The following is a 25,308-nucleotide window of genomic DNA, read 5'->3' as shown; positions in this document are numbered from 1 at the left end:
CGGAGCGGCCTGCACTGAGCGCGGCAAGGCGCGGCGGGATGGCGGCGGCCCCGGGCCCGTAGCCGGCGGCGCTGGGAGCCCGGGGGCTCCATGGAGGAGACTTAGTGGAGCGCCCGGGACGGGACGGGACTGCAGCCGGGTGAGTCCGGGATCGGCCGCGGGGCCTGGCGGGGGGAGGGGCTTCCGGAGCGTGACCCCTTCCCCCCCCGGTGAGTCGGTGGGAGGGGGGGCGGCCCGGGAGCGTGACCCTTTCCCCCCCCCGGTGAGTCGGGGGGAGGGGGGGCGGCCCGGGAGCGTGACTTCCTCTCCCGATGAGTCGGTGGGGGGAGCCTTTCCCTGCCCCCCGGAATATGCCCTCCTGGAAGCGGTGGGCGGGGGGCAGAGAGCGCTTAGGATCTCTCTCCCTTGTGTGTGTTGTTGCTTGCAGGGCTCAGTGTGTTGGTGGCTGGGCTGGGGGCAGCAGGGCCTGCGGGATCACAGGGGTGTGCTTGTCAGGGGAGTGTAAGGGGATGCTAGGGTCTGAGGGGTCACACAGGTGGGTGCCGTGGGGCAGGGTTAGTGCCAAGATGGGGAAGGGGGTGGGGGGCAGGGCCAGGGCAAACAGGGAGGTGGCACAAGGACAGATCTTTCGATAGATAGATGCTCCGTGCTGTGTCCTGGCTGGATATGGGGCATGGGATGTTAAGCACCAAGTGTTAGGTATGTGGTTGCTTGGGCGGGACAGGGTGCTGGAGCAGGTGGTTTAAGGAAACTAGGTGGGGAAGGGATGAGGGTAAAGGGCAGACACAAGTGGCAGATTGGTTGGAAGAGTGATCTCAAATCTCAACACTCAGGCCTCAGCAGAGTTAGTGTTCCCGTCCTCCTCCGTGTCCTTCACCTCAATCCTCACGCTGCCAGGAATTAAGAACTTGGGGAAACAAGTGAAGTGTCCGTTGGGGAGGTTTGTGGTGTCCTGTGCCAGGCTGCCTCCTGGCAGTCTCCTTCCTAGCCTCCGGGCATTGTGCTGGCACCGTGGCTTTCTCCATTTCCTTTATTTGCAATGTGAGTTCGATCACTGTGCTTTCTGATGACTGATTTCCTTCACTCCCTTTGGGCCTGTGCCTGACGAGGAGGAGTAACATCTGACCCGTGTGTGTGTTGTAGGGGTGTGTGCGAGAGAGACAGGCAGCAGCCCACAGCAGTTTCATGTCCCCAGCGTTTGGCTTGCAGAGGGGAAAAGGACAGAGCCCTTCTGGGGGATTTTCTCAGCACAGATCACAGAGAATTAAATCCTCCAAGAGACTTTTCACTGAAATGCAAACAGTCAATGTGGGAAGAAATCTTGCCTCTCCAAACACTGTTTCTCATGGGCGCCAGAGGCAGTGGCATCTATGGGTCACAATCCTAGGCAAGGTACTGCAGATCACCTTAATTAAAGGCAGATTTGACTGCGTTCCTTGATTCTCTGCTGTCTCTGCTAGGCTGTTCAGAGAAGTGCTAGTATCTATCCTTGGAGCCCTGGTGCTGTTGTTCTGAAGCCTGCCCCCTCCTGCTGTGCTACAGGATCAGCTTGCCCTGTATGGCCTCCATCTGGAAGGGGGCAGGGGAATGCTGTGAGTGGTAGGTGCCTAGAATTGGACTGAGAGAATGAATCTGTTTGACTTCAGTTGTCTTCTCTCTTGAGTTGGGATTGGGATGTAACCTGTGCAAGGTTTATCTCGGCTGCTCTGTGGCCGGCTCCACAAGTGGGGGTTATTTTCATTCCTTGATTGCAGGAGAAATGGCAAATGTCTGTGGGTGACACCAGTTTGGGCTGTGGTGAGGCACAAACTGGCTGTGCTGGGAGCCCACAGTAGTTGGTCTGATTTTATCTGAATGAAGCAGAGGGGTGAGAACTGCTGCTCCAGAGATAAAGCTGCTCTCTCTTGCCTGCCCATTGTATACACAGGGAAGGTCACGGGTTCAAGTATTGTCTGTGAGACTTGGCTCTGCTCCGTCTGGGGAGCCTCCTAGCAAGCCATTTTGTCACCGTACCAGGCAGGCCATTGCCACTGGTTGGGAGGTTGTACACAGATTTTTTTTTTTTTTTTTGCAAGGGACAATGAACATCTCATGGGCACATTTCTCTCCCCCCGCCCCCTGCGAAGAGTAAGGATGCCAGCTCCTGTGCTGAATCATCTGCTCTGCACAGCTGGCCATTGTGTGGCCAGCCCTGCAATGGGAACAGAGCACTGTGGGGAACAGGAGATTCCTTTCCGTAGTCTTGCCTGTCTGGATATATTTACGTAAACCTGTTTCCATGCTCTGTGCAGTGACTCTGGCACAGGGTTATTCTGCGTGTTCTCTTTGTTGGCTCACAGTGCTTGGAAAATCCAATCCCCTTATTTATTGATTAGCTTCCTTATAGTGTGATTTACAAGCAAAATGTTACCTGCTTCGGAATGAGAGCATATTCATAAAAGTAATGCTTCAACATTTTCTCCCCCCTTCCATCCTCAGACATTCATTTGCCTCCCAAAATCTTTGTGGTTGGGTATAAGATGTGGGAAGTGACCCATGTACACCCTTGAAATACTGCCACCTCTGAGGTGGAAAATGACAGCTGTTTAGGATTGCACAACATTGCTTTCCAACAGTTTAGGACAAGAATGCTGCATCAGTTAAAACCACCAGAGGAAATCAGCAGACGGGCTGTAATGACCTTAACTGGAGTTTAGCCAGGACACATTGGGAATATCCCAAGCTGGATATTTTCTGTTGTTTGTTTGTGTCTTGGATACACATCTTTATGTGACTGTTATTTGAACTGCTCCTTATTCAGTCTTACATGCTATATGTATGAGCATGCATAGACCTGTCTATCTTACACATGTGCACCTTCGTATTGCTCTTCCATTCATTTAGGAAATAAACATTGCTCTTTGCAGGTGGTGTCATGGGATGGAGCCTGTGCTGCTGTTTGGATTAATGTCCCAGCAAGGGCAGTAACAGTTGTGAATATAGCAAAAGGAACCGCTCCTCCTCTAGTGGAATCATGGGGTCCCCTCACCCTTCTCTCAGCCTGAATATTAGATGTGTGTGATGCACTCATTTTCCTATACTTCCTGGCTCCTGGGAGAAACCCACTCTGTCTTCGATGTATTTATTGTTCTTCAATCATTAATCTACCTCAAAATAAGTTCTTTTACGAGAGAATAGGCAGAAATAGCTAGTAATGAAGTATAAACAGCCAGTAGTCTAGCCTAAGAAATCCCACTGCGTGAGAGGCACCAGGCAGGCTACAAAGTAAATGCAATAAATGAACTTTGAGAGGTAAGGGCCAGTGTTCATTAAGAATCTGATTTATTCTCTCTCTGTGCATCTCTCTTTAGGATGAGGGGTGATAGCAACATATTGGAGTATGCTGTGCAACCAGTACACTGGAAATTTTAATGGGACGCTGTTGAGATAGGTCAAATTTAATTTTGCCCAAGAATATGCTTGCAGTGTCCAAGTTGCTTTTGACCAAAATTTCTACATGCTGCAGTGCTGTTTTCCCTTTAAGTACCCCCTCCCTCCTGAAAACCTACCACTGAGGCAGTACATACTTATGGGCAACCCTGCAATAACTGAGCTCTCTTGTTGGGCTGGTGTGGAGTCATATATTGTGTTACTCATTGATGAGTGATACAGGTGTGACAGCTAAGAATGGGATTCTTTCCCTGTGTGTATAGTGGAGACAGGTCTCCTGGGGTGATCTGAGGCTGTAGTTGTGTGTTTTGGGTTCAGCTGGCATGTGTAACTGTGATACGCACCCAGCGTTCATTGGCTTTGTGTTGCCCATTATGCTTCTGAGCAAATGTTCATCAGGGAACCAGACAGAGTTGAGCCAATTTATGTCTCTTTTGACCTTGCACTTTGGCAGACTTGAGCCAGGATTTCTGTAAATTCTTCAGGGCAGGAACTGTGTCTCATTGTGTGTTTGCACAGTGCCTAGCACAATGGGTCTCTGATGCTGATTGGGGCCTCTGGGCACTAGTGTAATAGGAATATTAAATACACTGTATTAAGTCTCTTTGTCTCTCTGCTACCGAATGTTATGTAAATAGAATGATATTTATGGTTCCAGGTGCACTGTTTCTGGGATGCAACACATGAAGTGTGTGCACAGTTGCGTCCTTTAAGGCTTTTATGCCCTCGTCCTCATTGTGATTGGATTATCTGGCATTAGAAACAGCCCTGCCCAGAGAAAATTGTGGGCACATGTTTACACTGCGCAGATCACATGCCTGTTCAGTAACAAAGGGAGGTGAGGCCTGCTGGTGAGGGTTTCGCTGGGAGCAGTTGCTTGTACACACAGAAACACCCGCTTTGGCTGACTTGCGGAGCAGTGGTGCCAGAGGCCTGCGGCAGAGCAAGGTGAATGCTTGGCTGCAGTGGAGTGTATTCCACTGAAATCCTTACACAGAAAATCTTTGTGTGGCTGTTGTCCCTAGTTTAGCTGATCAGTGTTTCCTTTATAAATTTGTAGATAACATGGGAACTCCCAGGTCAAGGGGAGATTTCAGGCATCTCTTTGGGGATTCACTAGAAGATATGGACCTATGTTTTCCAAACCTTTGATCCGTTCCTCCGCTTCCATGTTTAGTACCCCTAAGAGCTTATTCCTACAAATGCAGCCAAGTTCCCATCTACTGCTCTCCTCTTATTCTCACAGATGCACGCAGGGTCAGGAGCCCTGGCTCCCACTCTTGTGCCTTTACCACCAGGCCATCGTTGTAATGTATAGCCTTCCTGTTTTACTGATACGTTTATGCACATTTAATGTAGATATCTAAGTATCATGCTGCTTGCATGTCTAGAAAGGAGTACACATTGCAAAACCTAAAGCAGTGTTAAGGTTTCAGATCTGAACGCAAAGAAGCCAGGAAGTTCAGTTGCCAAAAGCAAAGTTAACTCAGCTGCATGCATGTACTATATATTGAGTTCTGCACCCAAGTCTAAGCAATAGTTGAAAATAGTGTTTGTGAATGAGTCAAGGTTCATGCCTGAGAATCTTGACTTCTGTGTTTTAAATTGGTAAGTTTTTTGCATTTTATTTCCTTCTTTTTTTGGGGGGGAGCAACTGCAAAGGACTCTCTTTCTGCCTTCCCTGCACACAGCAGCAGATGTGAAATGATTTTGCAACATCAGATGTTAAATACAACCCCGGTGTACATTACTTCTATCTGGGGCAATATACCTGTGCTGTTAAGTGGCTGGAAACTTTTTATACAGTGCTTTTGTTACCTCTGACTTTGTAATTTAGTTATTTTGTCTTTGTGTGCACACAGCGATGTGATTCTTACTGAAAACTGACCACCTGTGCCACATGAGTTTGTGTAATGTGTTTTATCTTTTTTGTTTTTAAAAATGAGATATTATCCTGCTCTGTTAATTTAGGACTATGGAAGGATTTTATGCAAAACTACCTTAGAATCTTATTTCTGTGATGAGACAAAAAGAATTGGCAGTTTTAGTCTCACAAGAACAGTCCTTTGCGAACTTTCAGATGAATGAAAATGGGGCATTACATAGTGCTACTGTGAATACTGCTGTAGAGTAGAACTTTGCTAATCTGCACAAGAATTGTTGGTCTCTCCCCAAAGATTTAGTAGCAAATGCTGTAATGAGATTTCTTGTTAGCAAGATTTCATTATTTTTGCAAAACCTAACATAGAACCTTTCCTAGCATTTGCAGTATCACCACGAGTAATTAAAATGGAACTACAGCTAACAAAATAAATGAACAAAGTTCATTTCAATGCATTATTCTTGCTTTTCATTGTATTCCTTTATGTACTTGCTAATTCACAAAATTGTGTAATTTTCAATGGGTCATTAGTGTGAATTAGCCAGGGTCTGATGTATATCATGGGTTTTCAAATGTGTTTTATTAATCTATAAAATACACCTATTTATTATCCCTTCCTAAAAAAATTGCGGAAGGGGTTTTGTCGTCTAGTATTCCCTGCACTCAGATTTGTTCCTGCATGTCCGTAGACCTTGCCTTGCAGTCTGACTGGCTTCTCCCAAACTGCTCCTGGGCTGACGCTTGACAGCAAGAGAGATCATGAGTGCAGGTAATATACATTCTACTCCTGCAGATGAAGCCCTTGCTAGCTTTAGCCAAGGTGCTCTATTTGGTTATTGAATGAGGGAATTAAGGGCATTAATAGATGAAGTGGCAGCCCTTTCATTTTTGGAATCGGAGACATTTTCCTGTTCTGCTAAAGCATTTGAAGTTGCCAGTGCTGTGCATTTTTGGTCTCCCTAAGGAGGCCTAGAATTCTGCGTCTGCTAGATTGAAAGGCCTGCGAGCAAGACAGACAGGCAATCCTGTGACCTATTGGGAGGGGCAGGCCATCAGGGCAGTGAAGAGGTCACTCCCAGGGCAGTCTGGGGCTCTTTTTGCGGCACTGTACCTGGCCTGTGCTACTTGACTCCCGGATGTTGGGATCAAAGCAGAATCATGGCTGGAAGCCATTGCTTTGCCTGTCACATGACTCATTTCGATCAGTCCAGTTATTTTCCCTGAATTTGGTGATGAGCTTTTGACGTTAGAAACAAACTTCCTGTCATGTTTTCCTTCCCGTCAGTCGGTGTTGTGAGCGCCAGTGCTGACTCCAGGCTGCTTTCTCCCTGAATGGGGCTCACTGAGGCATGCTTTCTTTATCCTTGGCCCTCACTTCCCCCACCCCCGCTGGAGTCATCTGCTTAGGGAACAACTCCACTAGCCACTTGGAAACACTCTAATTACTGCAGCTATTATAATCACTGTCCAGATCCACCTCCCCCACCCCTTCTGTCTTCGTTCCCCCTCCTCTCCCTCAGGCAGCAGGAGCTGAACTAGAATCTCAGAGCACAGCCAGCTTGAAGCAAGCCCGAGATCTTGCCAAGGCGACTGGAGCTGACAAGACTGGTTTTTCATGGTAATCTTGCTATTTGCCTGAAAAATCCCATAAATTAAAGGTGGGAAGAGCCTGTTTGGTTACACCCAGTTCGTCCCCTCCCTGCTCCAATACCAGCCAGGGCAAAGTTAAACTGTAAAGTGTGTGAATCCTTAAATTATGGTATTTGTTTGTCCAGATGTCTTGATGGCATTAGATGAGCAGGGAAAACCTGAAGTGCTCTTTCTCCCAGTACGTTGCCAGCTTTAGCACCGTCACTTGTGCCCACTGGCTTCATGTGGCCTTCTATTGTCTCTCTGGAGCTTTTGTTTCCCCTATCCACTTGCTTGGGATTATGGGGTTCCCCTCTTATCCCATTTTTCACACTTCCCTTTCTCATTGGCTGGTGACTCTTTCATACAGTACAACTAGATTGATTTTTAATCAGTGTAGTTACACCAGCTCAGTTTTTCTAACAGACATTCTGTCTGTGTGAGAGAATGAAAAGCAAGTCTTGTCCCATATGTGCCTATCAAAAACGTCACTGATACACAACTGCCTGGTGCCAGCTGAGTGAATTTGCCCAAATTTGGCTTGTTTTTTAGGTGTCGTTCAGGCTGAGTCCATAATGCAGCTCTTAACAGTGGCTTTGTAACCAGGGTAGAGGACATTTGAGCTAAAAATATGTTACAGACAGCTTAGCGAGCAGGTTTTCATGACACCATAGTACAATGCCTGAACCCTGTCTACACTAGTGCATCTGCACTATTGCTGGCACTTATGGTAATATGGATACTTTTCTAGTATAGAGTCAGTCACTGTAACTGGTTACACGTTAACATTGCCTAGTTTGTGTTCACATAGCAGCTTTTATGCCATCATAGCTGTATGTGTGTGTCTGCACCTACCACGCTCTATAACTCTGCTTCTATCAGTGTGTGTTGGGAAAACCTGGGCAGCCATCCCATTGTGGTTGGGCAGAGGATAGAGTACCTGGGGTGGGGCGCACATAAAGTACCCCAGGGGCTATCCCAGTGGTTCTCAGCCAGGGATCCAGGGCTCCCTTGCTGCGAGCAGCTTTCAGGGCGTCCGCCAGAATAAACCAGGGAGCAGGGCTGACATTAGACTTGCTGAGGCCCAGGGCAGAAAGCTGAAGCCCGAGCCCCACCGCCCGAGACAGAAAGCCAGAGCTTGAGCAACTTAGCTTTGTGGAGCCCCTTGTAGCATGGGGCTCTGGGCAGTTGCCCTGTTTCTTATCCCCTAGCACTGAACCTGACTTTTCATCTATTGGATACGTAGAAAACCAGTTGTTGTGGCACAAGTGGGCCATGAAATGTTTATAGCGTGTTGGGGCTGGGGGAGCTCAGGAAAAAAGTTGAGAACCTCTGGGCAGCCCCATTGTACTTGCGTGGGGGTAGAGTGCTCGGAGGGCCGCCACGCAGAGCAGCATGTGGGCAGTGCACTTGGGGGTATTTTCCTGGTTCTCTTTGTTAGAAAGGAGGACCAGCCAAATGAGGTACAGAGGACAGGCATGGTGAGAGGACACTGGTCTACATGGAAAAACAGAGTTAACAGCCTAGGCTCTGGCTAGGGCTGCCATGATGACTGACAAGGTGTTAGCAATCAGGTGTGCAGACACAATATTTAGAGTACAGCCATGGTAAAAGTTCATAGTGTGGGTTGGGTGTTGGATTTAAGAACCAAGCCCTGTGGGAAGGAAACTGACTCAGTAGTTCTGCACCCTGAAAACCTCTTTCTCCATGGTCATTGGGTTTCTCTGTGGGGTTTCTTTGTTTGAGCTAAGGCCTAGAGCAGGCCCGCACAACATGTGGCCCGCGGAACCTCACTGTGCGGCCTGCGGGAGGATTCTAAATCCCCCGCACATGGCGCTCTGCAGGCAGCCCAGGGCCCTTTGAATCCTGGCCGCGGCCGGGAGTCAGAGGGCGCTGGGCTGCCTGCAGCCGCGGGGAGCGCAGAGCCCTTTAAATCCCAGCTGCGGCAGGGAATCAAAGGGCTCTGCGCTGCCCGCAGCACCTGCCTTCCAGATTTGAACACCTCAAAATTCAGGAGTGCTCAAGCTCAAGCTCAGTTTGGGCAGCTGTTACTTCATTTCTCCCAAATCAAATATACTGATCCACTGTAACTTGCTGTAGAAAAAGTAGGATAAAATTGAGCAAGAAATGCTTATTAGGACTGGAATTGCTGTTTTCAACAGCCATTGCCTTTTTGTTTGTTTAAGAGGAAGACAGTGATATTGCATTGGCAAATTCCCCATAGAAAGAGAGAGTGGAACAAAAGAATAATAAAAGCACCTCAACTTTTCCTCATTTATGGAGGACAGTCTTATAATATGCATCCAGATATCCTCCAATCACACAAGCTGAAAATTGTTCCACTTTACTGCAGCTCTGTAACCATATGGGAACCAATACTGTCTGTGTTTTGTGCACATCCAAAATTCCTGCTCAATGACCCACCCTGGGAGTGTTACCAGTGACCCAGGGCTGGGGCGGCAGGAGGTGTGGGGGGGAGCCCAGGGCTAGGGGAGCAGCGGGGTGGGGGGAGGGCACTGATGGGGAGGAAAGGGGGAAGCCCAGCGCTGGGGAGGCAGGGGGTGTGGGTCGGTGGGGGGAGAGCCCAGGACTGGGGCAGCAGGGGGGAGCCCAGGACTGGGGCAGGGGGCAGCCAAATTTTTTTTTGCTTGGGGCAGCAGAAAACCTAGAGCTGGCCCTGCTGGGTTCCTCCAGCCCCCGGAACCCCAGGCCCTTTAATTTGACCCTGAGGGCTCCCAGCCACCTCTTCAGCTGGGAGCCCCAGGTTGATTTAAAATAAAGTATCACCTCCCCACCCCCAACCTTCCTTTTTGGCCCACAGCTGTTTTGGTGCGGCGGCGCTGGGGAAGGAGGGTTTGTTTCTGCAGGGCTGGGTGGCCCTGGGGCGGGGTGTTTCTGCGGGGCCGGGAGGTTTCGGCCTCCAGCTGTTTTCTTTGAGGTAACGTGTTACGAGTTGTGCAGGCCTGGCTTAGAGGCATTGCAGGGGGTTGTGGGGGCAGGGGAAGTTTGGGTTTTAGCTTCGTTGAGGTTGAGAGCTATCACTCATCTCTGTTTGACAGGCAGGAGAACTAAGGCCTGAGAAGGGAAGTGACTTTTCCAGGGTGACAGACTAGTGACTGGAGTTAGATCACAGCTCTCCTGTGTACTAGGTCTGCCGGATCCACCGCTAGCTCACAGTGCTGGTTAGCCTGTGTGGCTTTCCCACTGCAAAAGGGAGCTATTAATACAGTACCTACTGACCTTGGTTGCAGTCATACCCTTGGCCCTCTAGATTAATGCTAAACTGACACTAGGTGTCTTGTTTGTTGGCTTGGGTATCTGCACATGGGAAGCACAGGTCACATCACAACAGGAAAGGACCAGTTGTCTTGCCATGGATAGAGTCAGTGTTGCAGCAACATGAGGTTCCCCAAAATCCCACCCTGCATTGCACAAGGTGAAGGGTGGACCGTCTCTTGTATCTCCCCTGACGCTAGGGCCAGTGAACTGCCTGGAGTTTGGGGTTGCTTTGGAGGCACTCTGGATTGGGTTAGGCGTGGGCCCAGCAGTCCACGCCTAACTTGGTGTTGATGCTAACTTACAGTGTGACAAACGGCATGTCACTTAACTTCTATGTGTGCATGTCTTCCTAGCTTTAAACTGATGACAGTATTTACCAGTGTGGGGCAGTCTGCAGGCAGTAAGCAGGTAGACTTTGAACAGCATTTTGGAAATGGAAAGTGCCAGAGAGATGCTGTTAGCTATCTCCACAGCTTGGAGGAGCAGTGAGCAAATGGGCACATCCTTCTTTGCTCTGCTGCCTTCTCTAGAACTATAAGGGGAGCAGGGAATCTTGGGAAGGAGTGAGAGGGGGGAGCATAGAGAGGGGGCAGTATTTGGAAGAAGCACTTCCTTCAGCTGAAAACTGATTTAGAAGGAAAATGAGATGTTCCCAAGGGTAGAGATGGAGTTTTTAGGCTCTCCTGGAGAGTGTAGCTTAGTGGCCTCCTAAACACAGGATTTGAAATATTCCCCTTCCACTTCTTGGGAGCCATAGGGTCAAATCTAACCAGTGTGGCTCAACCCTTTGTTTTCCTTCAGATAATCTGTTTTGCAATGAGGAGTCTGGTGGCACCTTAAAGACTAACACTTTTCAGACATGATATTTTAAATGGATGCCCCTCTTTGTGGATATTGGAGCTTATGATGCTTTTATTACGAGCAGATGTTTGCCCCAGTGTTGTTCTTTATACTGTTTGGCTGTTATCCTCCACCCTACAGGCTACTGAGGTGGTGTTGTATAGGTATAAAGTATATAATATAATTAATACAATATTTGATGCCTGCTTAGTTGGAACAGCTGCCGTAAAATTGATTAAATCTAAATATCATGTGTGAGGATGTTTCTTGTTCAGTTGTGTCAATATTAGCATAAATTCTGCTGGAGAATGAATTTAGTTAGTGCCAAGTAGTTAAAAGAACTTGAGCTAGGTGTTAAATACATTTGAGATGCAAAACTCTGGTCTTCTGCCACACAAATTGCCAGATAAGGCTGAAGAGGTATATTTTGTTCCCTACACAGTAGGCTTTGGTCAAAAATTCCAGGGCTTAGGTGAAATCAGAGCCAAATAATTGCAAATCTAAAGAGCTATAAATCCAGTAGCAACTGTTTTAAAGGAAATTCTGTGCCATGAACTCCAGTTAAAAGCAACATTGAGTGACTTGCTGATGGTTAAAAGAAAAGGATGGTTGACAGAACAAGGAGTAATGGTCTCGAGTTGCAGTGGGGGAGGTTTAGGTTGGATATTAGGAAAAACTTTCACTCAGAGAGTAGTGAAGTACTGGAATGGGTTACCTAGGGAGGTGGTGGAATCTCCTTCCTTAGGGGTTTTTAAGATCAGGCTTGACAAAGCCCTGGCTGGGATGATTTAGTTGGGGATTGGTCCTGCTTTGAGCAGGGGGTGGGACTAGATGACCTCCTGAGGTCCCTTCCAACCCTGATATTCTATGATTCTATGTGTGGACTTTTAACTCCTGCTTTAGTTCTTACTTCAGAAATATCAACAATGTCAAGATGGGTCTTCCTTGGTTTTGCTGGAGGATTTCTTGGGGGTTATGTATTGGGAGTTCTTGGTCCTCAACTGAAGGGATGAGAGGGGTGGAGATGTGTGTTGCAATCTTTAAGCACGAGAGTCTGCCTACTGTATTTTCCACTCCATGCATCTGATGAAGTGGGTTATAGCTCAAATAAATGTGTTAGTCTCTAAGGTGCCACAAGAACTCCTTGTTGTTTTTTCTCTCCCCAATGTCTGTTTGACATTGGAGTTAAATAAACTAATAAAAACGAGCACAGAGTTTTTACATAATCTGACTAAGCTTTTTCTGAAGTTTAGACCGGACTGGTTCTGAAATGACTGTATGTTACTGTATTTGGTGTTTAATAGGAAATTCCTCTTTGTATGGATGTAATGGAATGTGGCTGTCAGGAAAGGCCATATTTGAAAGTTATAAGCCTGGGAGGCAGACTCAAGGTTGAATTTTTAACCTTAATTCTGCATTTTCTGACTTGATGCTGAATTTCTCAGCTGAAAGTTGAATTAATTTTTTTTATGTAAAACACTAGTTGATGTTCAAGGGAGCTGTAAATTAAAACTTCCAGCTGACATCACTGTGGACTTGGCTGTGGTTTCCTCCCCAAAGCAGCCTAGTGATCCATATGCAGACAAGGTTTTCTCAGAGTGACTGTGCTGGTCTTTATCTCCCCCAACACCTCCAATTGCTTCCAGTTATCTGCTGCTCCTTGTCAAAGGGCTGATTATAACCAGAGGTGGAGGGAGACAGTATTGCCATATTCTGCACTTCTATAGTGCCTTTCATTCCAGGATCGCCGTGTGTTACAAAGCAGACCCAAGAATGGCTTATGATCCAGATGCCATCCAAGGTCAGATTCCTCTTCTAATCCAAAGGTGCAGCCGATGGAAACGACAGGTTCTAGCATGCATTGTTCTACTTCCAGCCAAAGGATCCGGCTGCATTGCATGCTGGGAGCTGTAGTTTTCATGGAGGTGCACCTCCATATTAAAAGAGGAAGGTGGCTCCATTTTATTCAAAGTGGGTTCAGCCTTCTTACTCCTGGCAGGTTGCCAGCATGGCCCTTGATTGGGCAAACTTTGGTGGCCCCATGTCTTTTGAGAAAAAGCAAGTGACGTTAGCTTCCCCTTCAAACCGTGCTTAATTCCAGAGTTAACAGCGTGTTTTGAAACCTGGACTTCACTGTGTTTTGGAATGTCTTGGACACCCACTGTGTGAATGCGATACAGGAAAACTACACCAGTTGGGTGGCAGCTCGCAGGGGTGTCATGGTAAATCTCCTTTGTCTGCTTCAGCTGGACTGATGTGTGGGGGAGAGCAGAACTCTCTCCCCTGCACTGTGCTTGATCTGAAAGCAGCAAGTGAGTGAGGAAGCTCCTTTGTGCAGATTTCTCAGTCTCCTCTTGTGCATGCCAGCTGGCTCTTGTTCAACATTTTTTTCATCCTAGAGAGAGGGGGCGGGGAGAAAGGAACATCTTAAAAAGAAACCTACAAAAACGACATGGGAGTTACTTAAAAAAAAATCCAACCCAAACAAGCCAGGCTAGGGGATTACAGAGGTAGCATTAGGAGTCGAGAGCAGAGAGCTGGCACTGCAGCTCTGGAAAGGAAGGCGAGTCCCCTCTTGAGTTTCTTTAGTCGTAAAAGGAAACAAAAAAGGATCTTGTGTGGAGGCAACATATGGGGAAAGCTGTAGGCTGGCTGCCAGCACTAGATGGCGGGAGAAAGGGCCTGCAGTACAGCATCCTCTCGCATTTCTGCATTGTCCCACTTGGAAAACTGGGCACTCGTGGGGCTGGATGGGGTGGATAGTTGTTCCGTGCAGCGAGCAGCAGTTCCTACTTTGTTCTGACTGAGACTTTGCTCTTCTGATTCCACTCCTCCCTCCAACCGGTGCTGGGATTGCCTCCCACTCCTATCATTGGGGGCTGCTCTTGGACAGATGGGTGCATTTGCTGTCTTGGACTTCGTCCAGTGAGGGCGAGCTGTTATTTGAAACTCTCCTCTGCTTTGGTCTGCTGTAGAGTGGCAGCCGTCTGGCCAGAGGAAACACCTCGCACAGGAGATTTCCCGTCGTCTTTGCTGTTCCTTGTTGCGGGCATTCCTGAAAGTTAATCAGGGTGAAAATTGCAGTCAGTCATGTCTGGAAGCCTCCAGAGGCTAATCCCGGAGTGCTGCAGATTCGAGCACATGGGTAGGAGACAGTCTCTTTATGTGTGGGCTGGCTGACTTGCTGCCAACGGAATAGCTTGCTTCTGGTTTTTGTCACCCTTGGGCGTTAAATCCTTCCCTGTTTAGGTTTTTCTGCCTCTTACTCCACTACAACAGCTCAGAAGGAATGCAGGCTCCTTGGGTTTACAGAGGATCCATTGGGGGTGTGTTCCAGCACAAAGAGCCCTGGCAAATGTGGTTTCCTAGGTCTCTGCCTGGTGCTGGTGCATTTGAAATGCTCCCTGTCTGTTTGAATAGCTTTCTCTAGGTGTGTTTGCTAGTGGTTGTTAGCTCAGAAAGTGAACTTTCCGGTTTGTCTCTAATGCGTTGGCTCCTTCCCAGTGCATAGATGTGGATTGTGGAGGTTCCAGCACCAAATGGAGCTGAATTATTCATGTCTGATACTGTGTGTGTGCAGCATTCCCCAGTGGATAACTGTCTCCCTGAAGAACCTCTGCTCCAGGCCCTCTCTCAAAATGTCTTGTTGGCAGGTTTCCAGCCTCACAGGTGACCGCATGCCTTTTCTGTTGTGAAGGGACCAAGCCTGCAATGGGAGGAGGTGAGGGGAACACTAGCTGTGGCTGCATAAGTCCCTTCACTGTTTTCTGTGTTTCTGTGATTTCTTTGTCTCTTATCCTTCTCCCAGAAGAGGCAGAGTTTCTGATGGGCACCTAATGGGGGCAACTTGCCAAGAACCAGAGGGCTGTGCATAATGGGCATCAGTAATCAAGTTGTAATGAGAGTCTTCCTGAGTATGGAGGGGCAGCCTGCGATGAGTACGGGTCCTGGTATGCACCGCTTGCTCTACCGCAGAGCGTGTGTTGCAGCCAGGACATGTAGTCTGCACAGGCTGCATTCTCTGTGTCGGTAAAGGTGTCCACAGAGTCAGGCTGTGTTAGTGTCTCCTGATGCGTGTGCTGGAAATTCCCTGTGTCCTCTAGTTCAGTTGTCAACCAGCACAGTGTGAGGAGTGGACATGATCAGCGCCCCCTAAAGTTCTCTGCTTTGTCTTGTTTACAGGGGTTTTCTCTTCTTTATCCGTGCTAGGGGACAAGTCCTGCCTTCAGTTACACTAGTACTATCTTATGGGTGAGGCAGAGGGGACAGTGTGCTTTGGGTAGTGTAGTTTGAAAAGGAGCACTTTCATGTGGGCAGACCTGCCCCTGCTGGGCACCAGCTCATCAGCTTTTGCAGGCTGCCATAGATAAATGGCCAGTGGCTCCTAGTTGCTTGGCTGCTGTGAGTCTCACTGAGCGCCTGACCCTCTGGGGGTGCATGTGTGTTCATTCCAGCTCCGCTCTGAATCTGTGATATTCTTCCTAGGCTGAGAAGCCACATCAGTGAGCTGGCAGCTCTTCATCTAAGGGTTGCTCTGTTGGAGTGGGACCAAATCACTTACCATCTGACAGCAAAGGTTGAGTTGGAACCTGAAGGGTAGAAATTGGGGTGTGATTGGGACTGAATGATCATGCTGAGATGAAGAGGGCTGCTTTAGTTTAGCTGTCAAGTCATTCTGTGTACGGTAGCTCTAAAACATCCCTGCTGTTGGATGCCGGGGGAGATTTTCTCCAGTGAGGGAGGTGTCTCCATCTCCCTTTCAGCTGGGTCCTTTCCTGAATAGCACTTGGAGTTACTTTGCTTTTCCTACCTTTAAAAATACAGTTGAGAGGGCATAGAAATGAATCAAGCAGGAAGCTGTCTGATCCCATCATAGTGGCTAAGAGCAAAGCACAGGCTTATGGAGCTGTACATGCGCTGTCCTTATTGTAACATGGCTACATGAACTACAAGTCCCAGCATGCAATGCACACTCTTGGTTACATGGCCTTACTCTTGCATCAACATGGAGTTTTGCATGCTGGGACTAATAGTTTTTACAGGTTGCACCTCTGTATCAAAAGGAGGGGGGACAGCTACTATGTGGTCTATTGGACATGAATCAGGTGCAGTCCCTTGGAGTCCAAACAAACTGTTTAAGAGGCCATTGATGTAGGGTAACTATTGAGCACCTCGATGAGAAGACTGGTCTGTATTTCACCAATAGTGCCCCATAGCCATCATCACCCAGCAAAACCTTGGTCTGCATGTGCCTTCTGCTCATGGGAGTAACAGAGGCTTTTGGGTAAAGGTCTGTTACTGTATTTATCTCTGAAGTGCCCTGGTGGGATACCGTGCCCCCAGTCCATGGGCTGATCTCATCTCCAAGAAGGGCCTTTGTGGTCTAACAGCTTGGGCAGTCAAACTCATTATTGGCCTTGTGCATCTGGACAAAGAAATTGCTGAGGGCTGGCAGTACAAAGGCGATTCTCTGCACGTGATGCCTGTGGTGGCCAGGAGCTGGGGGCTGGCAGGGAGGTTTTGTGCTGCTTTGGATGTGAAGAGCTTCTCCTTGTTTTAGTGGGAGGCTGGGGGGAGTGAGGTGAATTGATCATTGCACATCTCCGTCCCTCCCCCAAGCTGATCCGGCAGGGAGCAGCCTGTTTGTGATCTCAGCTGGAGGAACAAAGCACAAATGGCACTGTCTGACAGGGATGGACCGGGAAAGTGGCTCTAGAGAGGCAGGTAGATCTGAACAGCTGGTGGATTAGAGATGAGGGTGCTGACTGTTGTGCATGCTCCAAGCTGGGAAGTGGATTACCTGGGGGGTGGGGGGACTGGGGCAAGGGAAGAGGGAGGCAAGAACCCACATGGCGGCTTTTGAAAGCTGTTAGTGACTCCAATGCTGCATGCAGCGTTCTCCTGATTCTGTACTTTCTCTGCCATTGAAACAAGAGGTCAGTGCTTTTCATTTCCAGCTCGCGTGTTAGCCCCTAGCTCCTGGGGTTAAAAATCTCTGTAACGACCTGTCAGAGAGTGGATTATTAGGTGTACAGAGCCAAGGATGCTGTGGGGAGCAGATGGAAAATTGTCTGGCTGCTGCAGCCTGTCTGATGAAAGACTCCTTGGCATTTTTACAGTGTCTGTCTCTCTGAAAACGCACCACGAAGCTGCTTTCCAGGCTCCTGCCTGCTGGGGTTTAAAAGAGAATGTATTTTTTTAAGTCACCTGCTTTTGGAGTGTTGCTCAGAAATAATCCTGTGGATCTGTGGGCCGTGTGCTCAGCAGGAGGAGGAGGACAATGGCACTTGAGAGGAGCTGCATTGAGAGTGATGGCCAAGGGTTTCTCGGGAGAGCCTGGAGAGGGGTTTGCTGGGGCTGAGAGTCTGGCTGCTGGGAAGAACACTGTTTCCTGTGTTAATTATGTCTGGTAATGCATTTGCCACTAGCTACTTTCTGTGTGACTCTGGGGCTTTTTTCCCCCCATGCTACACAATTGCTTCCAGGGAAATGTGCAGTGCAGAGATCTGAGTGTTGGCCCTGGCTTTAGGGCGTTCCAGGGGTGAGGGAGAGAATGCTAGATCTGACTGGGGGGCAGCACAGTGAGGACATATGCAGTGACAGCTTCCTGCATGCAGTGCTGCCAGTTCCCCTCAGACCTGATTTCAGTCCTGGCTCCTACACAGTACTGCCTATGCCCCTCAGTCCTGACCTGCAGTCCCCCTGCTGTTCCAGCCCTGAGCTCCCCCTACCTCTGCTGCAGTTCTGCCAATGCCCTTCAGTCCTGACCTGGAAGCGCCCACGCCTCTTCTGGCCGTGGGCCTGTTCTGACCAGTCAGTTGTGCTGGGTATTGTGTGGTGGCTTTCGAGTGTGGGAGCTCTAAAGTGAGCTGACATGCTGTGGTCTGTCACTGGAGATCAAAGGTGAGCTCTGAGCTGTGGGGACAGAAATCTTGTCCCTGCCATTTGGCCCCTGGCTGATCCTGATGGCTCTCACCTGATTTTAACACTGTGCTCATTCTGAGGCTAGATGTCGGATTCCCACCAGGGCACTAAACTTCCCTGGTAGGTGACTCTGGTCTCATGCTGCACAGTGTGTGTGGAGCGCACTACTCTGGTCAAGGTTCCCAAACCCCACCCCTGGCCCTGGGGGGCACAGAGGAGAAGGGTTTGCCTCCGTCCCCGGGAGTGCTCAGTAATTCAGAGGGAAGTGGCAAGCAGGGAGCGAGTAAGTAATGACTTGTTGAAGCTGAGAGCTCTGACCTGCAGGGGCCTGTATCGATTGAGGGAGCGATGCCAGATGGCAGCTTCCACAGGGACAGCCAGGGTGCTAGGACCTCTTCTGAGGCTGTTAGGGGCCAGCAGGATGGTATGATGAGACTGTGGCAACCAGAGAGCAGGCTGGTGAGTTTCATATAGCAGGTCACTTTTCCAGGGCAGTGTCTGTGGTGGGGGTTGGAGGGATGGAGTGTTGCGGATTTTTCCCCACACAGGCAGCAGGCTCCGGTCAGCTTCAGTGTCTGAAATTGTGTACGTTCATGTGAGTGTTTCTTTGGGGTGAAGCAAAGTAGATGTGGGGAGCTGTGCCCATGGGCTCACGTGGGCTGGTAATAGAGCACAGGCCCCTGCGTTTGTCGTGGGGTACGTTTGTGTGCGAGAGAGTGAGTGTGTTTGACAGCGTGTGAGGGCAAGTTCAGCTGTGTGTGTGTGTGTGTGTGTGTGTAATTCAGGCTTCCTCAGTCTTTGGTGGGCGTATGTCTGTGTGAGAGATGGGAGACGAGTGAGTTCAGGCTCCATGTATCTGTGGTGGGTGGTGGTGGGTGTATGTAAGAGAGGGGGTGAGTTCAGGCTGTGTGTGTGTGGGGGGGGGAGCAGGGGGAATGGATTCAGACTCTGTGTCTGGGGAGAGTTCAGGCTCTGTGTCTCTGGTGGTGTGTGTGAGTGAGAGACAACGTGTGTGTGTGTGAGTGAGTTCAGGCTCCATGTGACAGTGATGGTTCACAGGTACCTGTTGAGCCCCTGTAGTGGTGTAGATGTGTGTGTGCCTGTTCCAGGAAGATCACTCGAACAGGCTTCCTCATGCCGCTCCGTGTAACACCTGTTCTTGCTATCCCTTTCAGCGATGATGCTGTCACCTGGGCAGACCCTGACTGAAGGCCTGAGGACATAGCTGCAGCTGCTGCTTGGGATCCAGAAACGGGGAAGAGCCTGGAACTCTGAGGTGGGCTGTGAACTCTAAGATGTCCTTGAGCAGCGGAGTTTCCGGAGGGAAAGGAGTGGATGCGAACCCTGTTGAGACGTACGACAGTGGAGATGAGTGGGACATTGGAGTAGGGAACCTCATCATTGACCTGGACGCTGACTTGGAGAAGGACCAGCAGAAATTGGAAATGTCGGGCTCCAAAGAGGTGGGGTTGTCGGCGCCCAACGCTGTGGCCACGTTGCCTGATAACATCAAGTTTGTAACTCCGGTGCCAGGCCCTCAGGGCAAGGAGGGCAAGTCCAAATCCAAAAGGAGCAAGAGTGGCAAGGACAGTGGCAAGCCGGCCCCAGGAACCTCTCTGTTCACTCCTAGCGAGGGGGCCAGTGGCAAGAAGGAGGTTCAGGGACGCTCTGGGGATGGCGCCAGTTCGGGCAGCCTGGTGGCTGCTGTCATCCCGAAGGGCACTGAGAAGTCGGTTAAAGCATCTCGCAGCGTGGCCAGCTCCAAAAAGGAGAAGGAGGGCAGCTCATCCAAGAGCAAGAAGGAAAGGAGTGAGGGTGTGGGGGCTCCATCAGAGAAGGAGCCCAGCGTGCTCCAGCCTCTCTCCCTGGCTGTGAGGGTGGGACAGTACGATGCGGGCCAAGGGCCAGAACCTGCTGCAGCTGAGCAGCTCGGGAGTATAGCTATTGACACGGGAGCTGCGCTCAATCCTTTGGGAGTTAAATCGGAGATGGAGGATGGAGAAAGTGAGTGCCGGCAGCCGAAAAAGGTCAAAGCAGAGAAGGTAAGAGGCAAGCGAGTTGCCACCCTGCTGGGGTGGGGTGGAGGGACATTGCTGTGGAGAGCAGGCAGCCTACGCAGCCCCGTGTCTGGTCCCCATTCCAGTGGAGCTGTGCTCTGTACATGTTCTTCCCCTAATGCTTTGCCAGGAGCAGTGAGACTGCTCCCCTTCAGCAGCAGGAGATGGAGGCAGTTGCTTCCAGTATCTTCTAGAGTGCACAGGACTTGCTGCATGTGCTACACTAGGTTCTGGTGAGCTGTAACGGGATGGAACTGGGAATAGCAAAACATAGGCTGTATTTTGGGCAAGCTGCTTGCCAGCAAGATGCATAGGGCCATGAAATGGCTCTGTGGGCCAAAGGTGAAAGCCAGTTCTGGCCTCTTTAAAATGGACTGTACAGTGAAGAACTGTCCTTCCTTAGCCTTTGGGAGATGGAACTCTCCAGATCCTCAGTCCACAGCTTTGAATCACAGGTGTTTGAGATGAGGGAAGAGCATCTTACCATCCACTGGTCCTGTGTGGAATTGTTACTGACAGTCAAGGTCTGGTGTACTTTGCGGCAAGCGGGGAAGGCAGGGTATGTAGTTTGTGTTTTGTAAATGAGAAGAGGATGCAACTCTTTGCTTCCCCCTTTGTGGGAAGGCTGAAGGTGGCTTGAGTTCCTAACTCCACAGGAATCCTCAACAGCCATGAGCTGCATGTCTGAATGCACCAGAGCCTGTGATACTGGAGAGCTGTTCTGCCTGAATGCACCAGAGCCTGTGATACTGGAGAGCTGTTCTGGGCAAATGGCTGCAGTTGAGATCTGGAGTTAAGTGGGCTCTGTTGCTGATGGTACCACACGGGTGCTGTGCTGCCCTGATCTCTGCTCCTTCCACAGATGAGCTTGGTTAATTGATGACAAGGTATGCCAGCTTGTGGTGTTTTGAGCTTGGGATGTTTGGGTGCAGGGCCCTGCACTCTCCATTCCTCCTGCAGTCGAGCGGGGCAGATGTACTAGCTCTCTGAGATGCCTGATTGGCCGGGGGTGCTCTGTGCGGGCTCACCTTGTGTTGAGCTGGTCCCAGCAGCTGATGTATAAGTTGTTTTCTCTATAATTACATCAACTGCAGCAAGGGAGATGATGTCCATATGTAAGTGTTAATAAGTATAGAATCTGTCCCAGGGTGTGGCAGAGAAGCTGGAGCTGGCCTGCTCTCATCCCTGCAATGCCGGGTGGGGTCATGGGGCCTTGTTCTCCCTTTACCCAGGCCTGCAATTTGTACATTGGCCTAGTGGTACCTGTTGTCATCGTCAGCATGTGGGCATCAATATGTCTGTGGTGATGGGCAGTTTTCCATGTTAAATGCTATTTAGCATTGGCCTACACTTGTGGCAGCTTTTAGAGATTGTCATGGGTGAGCTGGCAGGGCTGTGCTGGGGGTGAGTGGGTATTGCCCACAAACTACCCCCTTCTCTTTCAGATCAGCCTTAGGTTCTAAGATTCTGTTGCCGCTCCTGGCAACAAACATGTCTGGCTCTGGGGCTAATCCATCCACAAAGTGAGGCTGTGGAAAACTGCGGGCTTTCTTCCTGCGCAGCTCCATGATCCTGCTGCCTTGTTCCTGCTCGTATGATCTTAGATTGCTGTGACACCAGTGGGAAAACCGCTTCCTCTGGCTGCTATATGCAAGTAGTTGAACTTATGAGTGGCCTTGTCCTTGCAAGATCTCTGCTGCAGTGTTCAGGATGAGCTGATACAGCTCTTTGGAGGCATAAGACCATTCCAAGACCTGGTTCTAGAGGCTTGCCTGCACTAGAGAATTTGGATGTTAGCACCACTGCTGCAACGCTCTAGCACACCCATAAAACACCACATGGCCGCACACAAGCACTTGCAGTGTTGGTGGCCAAGCCTGTGGACCACCACTGAGCTTGTGCTGGCCCTGAACATCCAGTGGAAGAAACCGAACATGTGCAGATAGATCATATAAATCACACACCAGCTCCAGGGTGCGGTGCCATGGTCTGTAGACCCGGTGTAATGGTCCCAGGCCTGGCAATGTGTGGAGGAAGTGCTGCATGTGGATTCAGTGTGGGTACTTGGAGAAAGAGGCCAACTGGAGTGAGTTGCAGTGCTCCACTTTTAGCGTGGCTGCAGCCTCAAGTGCCCCAGCAGGTGTTTCTGCTGATCAAATCCATGCTCTCAAAACTTGGCTCTCTTCTTACAGGAGCCAGGTAGAATCTGTGTGCTTGAGGGGGTGGGAGCAGCTAACACTAGGTGGCTGTGGGAGCTGCTGAGGCCCTGCTTCCTTTGAAGGGCTTTACGGAGCAGGCTCCTTGGTGATGCTGGGGAAATAAGTCCCAGGCAAAACCTTTAAGCTGCAGCCCAGCTTATCAATGCCTCTGATACTGAAGGATGGAAACATAAGTGACCTACATGGAGTTGTGCCCTTTATCATGTCCCTCTGATGGACTAAGCATCCTAAAATGTTTCTCCTGCGCTTTTTTTCTGATCGTTTCCATTAGGAGTTCAGTCTTTGGGTCTGCTTGCAGGGAATGGTCCTGGTGAAAAGCTTATCCCTCTAGACAAGAGTGGCTGGGGACACAGGCAGGAGCAGCTGCTGTAGTGATATAAGACTGGGGATATTTTACTGGGATAGCAATGTCAGTTGAGGGGCGGGGGGGGGGGGGGTGATTTACTGATCTAGTTACACTGGTACAGCCCCTCAAGTGGGTGCATTTATATCCGCATAGCTCATTCCCCATCCCTACTGAGATAAGCAATCCCAATATAAACGCTTATAAATGGATGTAACTGCATCCACACTATGATTGGGTAGGGGCTCTAATTAGAGTTAGTCCTTTGGGTGTAGACAAGGCCTTTGGAGCTGGAGTTCCATATTCAGAAGTGACTTAGGTGCCTCAGTCTCTGTGAATGTCAGGTGAGTTTAGGTGCCTAGGTCATTTAGGGACATTCTACCTCATAGATTCATAGGTCAGAAGGGACCAATATGATCATCTAATCTGACCTCCTGCACAAAGCAGACCACAGAACCCTACTCATCCACTTCTGTAACAACCCCTAACCTATGTCTGAGTTATTGAAGTCCTCCAATTGTGGTTTGAAGACCTCAAGCTGCAGAGAATCCACCAGCAAGTGACCCATGCCCCACGCTGCAGAGGAAGGCGAAAAACCTCCAGGGCCTCTGCCGATCTGCCCCGGAGGAAAATTCCTTCCCGACCCCAAATATGGCGATCAGCTAAACCCTGAGCATGTGGGCAAGACTCACCAGCCAGCACTCACGAAAGAATTCTCTGCAGTAACTCAGATCCCATCCCATCCACATCCCATCACAGACCATTGAGCAGACTTATCTGCTGATAATCCAAGATCAATTGCCCAAATTAAACTATCCTATCATATCATCCCTTCCATAAACTTGTTAAGCTTAGTCTTAAAGCCAGATATGTCTTTTGCCCCCACTACTCCCCTTGGAAGGCTGTTCAGAACTTCACTCCTCTAATGGTTAGAAACTTTCATCTAATTTCAAGTCTAAACTTCCTGATGTCCAGTTTGTACCCATTTGTCCTTGTGTCTATGTTAGTACTAAGCTTAAATAATTCCTCTCCCTCCCTAATGTTAATCTCCCTGATATATTTATATAGAGCAAGCATATCCCCCCGGAGCCTTCTTTTGGCCAGGCTGAACAAGCCAGCCTCTTTCATAAGCATACCTGGTCTCATTTGGGTCAGACTTGCCAGAAACTTGCCAGTGCAAGGCCTGAGCTGTGAAATGTTAGATGGTTTGGTTTAGGTTTGGCATTGCTGGAGGGAGGGTAAAACACAGGGGCTTAGAATGAGAGGTTCAGAGACACCCCTTAAAGCTGGGAGTGTGGGTGGACAAATGGCTGGGCAGCCTGCTCTTGGAGTCCCATGGCTATGAGTAGCCCTCCCTGGCCAATGACAGTATGAAACTGGTCTGGCCCAGCGATTGTCAGAGGCTCATGTTCTGTGGGGTGAAGGCTAAGGCTAGGGTCCTGTGTGCAATGAAGGTCTTGACAAGAGGGCTGCAGGCAGTACAGGGAGAACATGAGAGGAGGCCTGCTCCTGAGAGAAGGGAGTGTGTCCACAATGGACGAGCAGGGCCTCGGGAACTGTCTGTCTTCAAAAGCTGCAAGCAGTAAAAGGGTTTGTTCCAAATCAGTGTGTCAGGCTCTGTGGATACCGTGGAGAGCAGAACCGACTGAGGAGGGGACTGGTGGATACCAGGAATGGGCAGATGCATAGCAGGGGCAAGATTGGGAATGTTATATTGCCTACTTTTCAGGATCAAATGAGCCCGGGGTGCTCCCCCAGCGTCTCGTGTGTCCCCATGAGCCGCAAGTGTGGAACCTTTGTTTATTCTCCTGTGAAGGAGGGGCCCAAATGTGCACAGCCCGGACAGGGTTGGGGTATGGTGTGCTGTTATGGTGTGCTCTGCCCGGACAGCAACCAGCCTTCATGGGGAGGCCTGGACAGCTTGGGAATGCATGGTAGTTCTTGGGGAGAGGGTTTACCCAGCAGAACAGCTGTGCACAGTGAGAAATGGCCTGCGGGCTCTGAGGGATTGTTTGCTGGATGAGCTGCCACCCAGTCACTGGGGATGGCTCGCTGGGCTGGGCTGGGGGCTGGGAAGGGTAGTGAATGACAGATGTCTGTGTGGTGCTGCTCCCTCCGCCCCTCCTTTGCTCATTGCTCTGTCTATGGCAACCCCTTACCACTCTCTCTCTCTGCCGCTGCTGCCGTGGCTGGCGGCTGCTCCAGTGCAGAGCTCGCTGCTCTGTCTGCTTGGAGCCCAAGGGGGAGGGGGAGGCGCATCCTGGCAGATGCTGCCTGCTGCCATTGTCAGCGCAGCCCTCTGGAGCTGCCTACTTCCTTCTGCTTCCCTCTCTCACGAGGGATGGGGTGGGAGGGGATATTGAGCATTAAACAAAAGTGCCTCCCAGCTCTGGGCTGCTGCCCTGGCTTTGTTTTGATTGAGAGCTTGTTGAGCAGGATGAGTGGCCAGATGTGATGCTGCTGCAAACGAGGAAAAGGCAAGCATCAGCGACTGAGAAGTCAGTGCTAGAGAAACCCCTCTCCATATTGTGTGTGGGGTGTGTATAGGCATGGGGCAGGGGCTCATCACCCTTCCCTTCAAGGTCTGTGGTTAGGGGGCTGCAGATGGATGTGCCCTGACCCCCCGGTGAGCTCCCATGCTGTCAGAGCTCAGGTGGCATCTGGACTAGCCTTCTCCTCCCCCCGGTCCTCCACCATTGCTGATAC

The 25,308-nt window shown here is 49.9% G+C and overlaps 1 protein-coding gene across 2 annotated transcripts in view; it reads left to right on the top strand.

Annotated features, from left to right (window-relative positions):
* Nucleotides 1-25,308, top strand: part of ZNF609 (zinc finger protein 609) — a 131,884-nt gene continuing 106,576 nt past the window's right edge. The window contains exons 1-2 of one of the 2 annotated variants that reach the window (XM_032791181.2): nucleotides 1-139; nucleotides 19,159-20,025. In XM_032791181.2, the coding sequence (XP_032647072.1) occupies nucleotides 19,279-20,025 (747 nt within the window). In that variant the 5' untranslated portion in view covers nucleotides 1-139; nucleotides 19,159-19,278. Of the gene's footprint in view, nucleotides 140-13,730; nucleotides 14,205-19,158; nucleotides 20,026-25,308 lie in introns of those variants that run through there. The other variant, XM_032791182.2, reaches the window with a different exon arrangement.

The sequence above is a fragment of the Chelonoidis abingdonii genome, chromosome 9 (assembly GCF_003597395.2).
Source record: "Chelonoidis abingdonii isolate Lonesome George chromosome 9, CheloAbing_2.0, whole genome shotgun sequence".
Lineage (NCBI taxonomy): Eukaryota > Metazoa > Chordata > Testudines > Testudinidae > Chelonoidis > Chelonoidis abingdonii.
The sequence above is the reverse complement of the archived record's forward strand: the minus strand, read 5'-3'. Positions and strand labels throughout refer to the sequence as shown.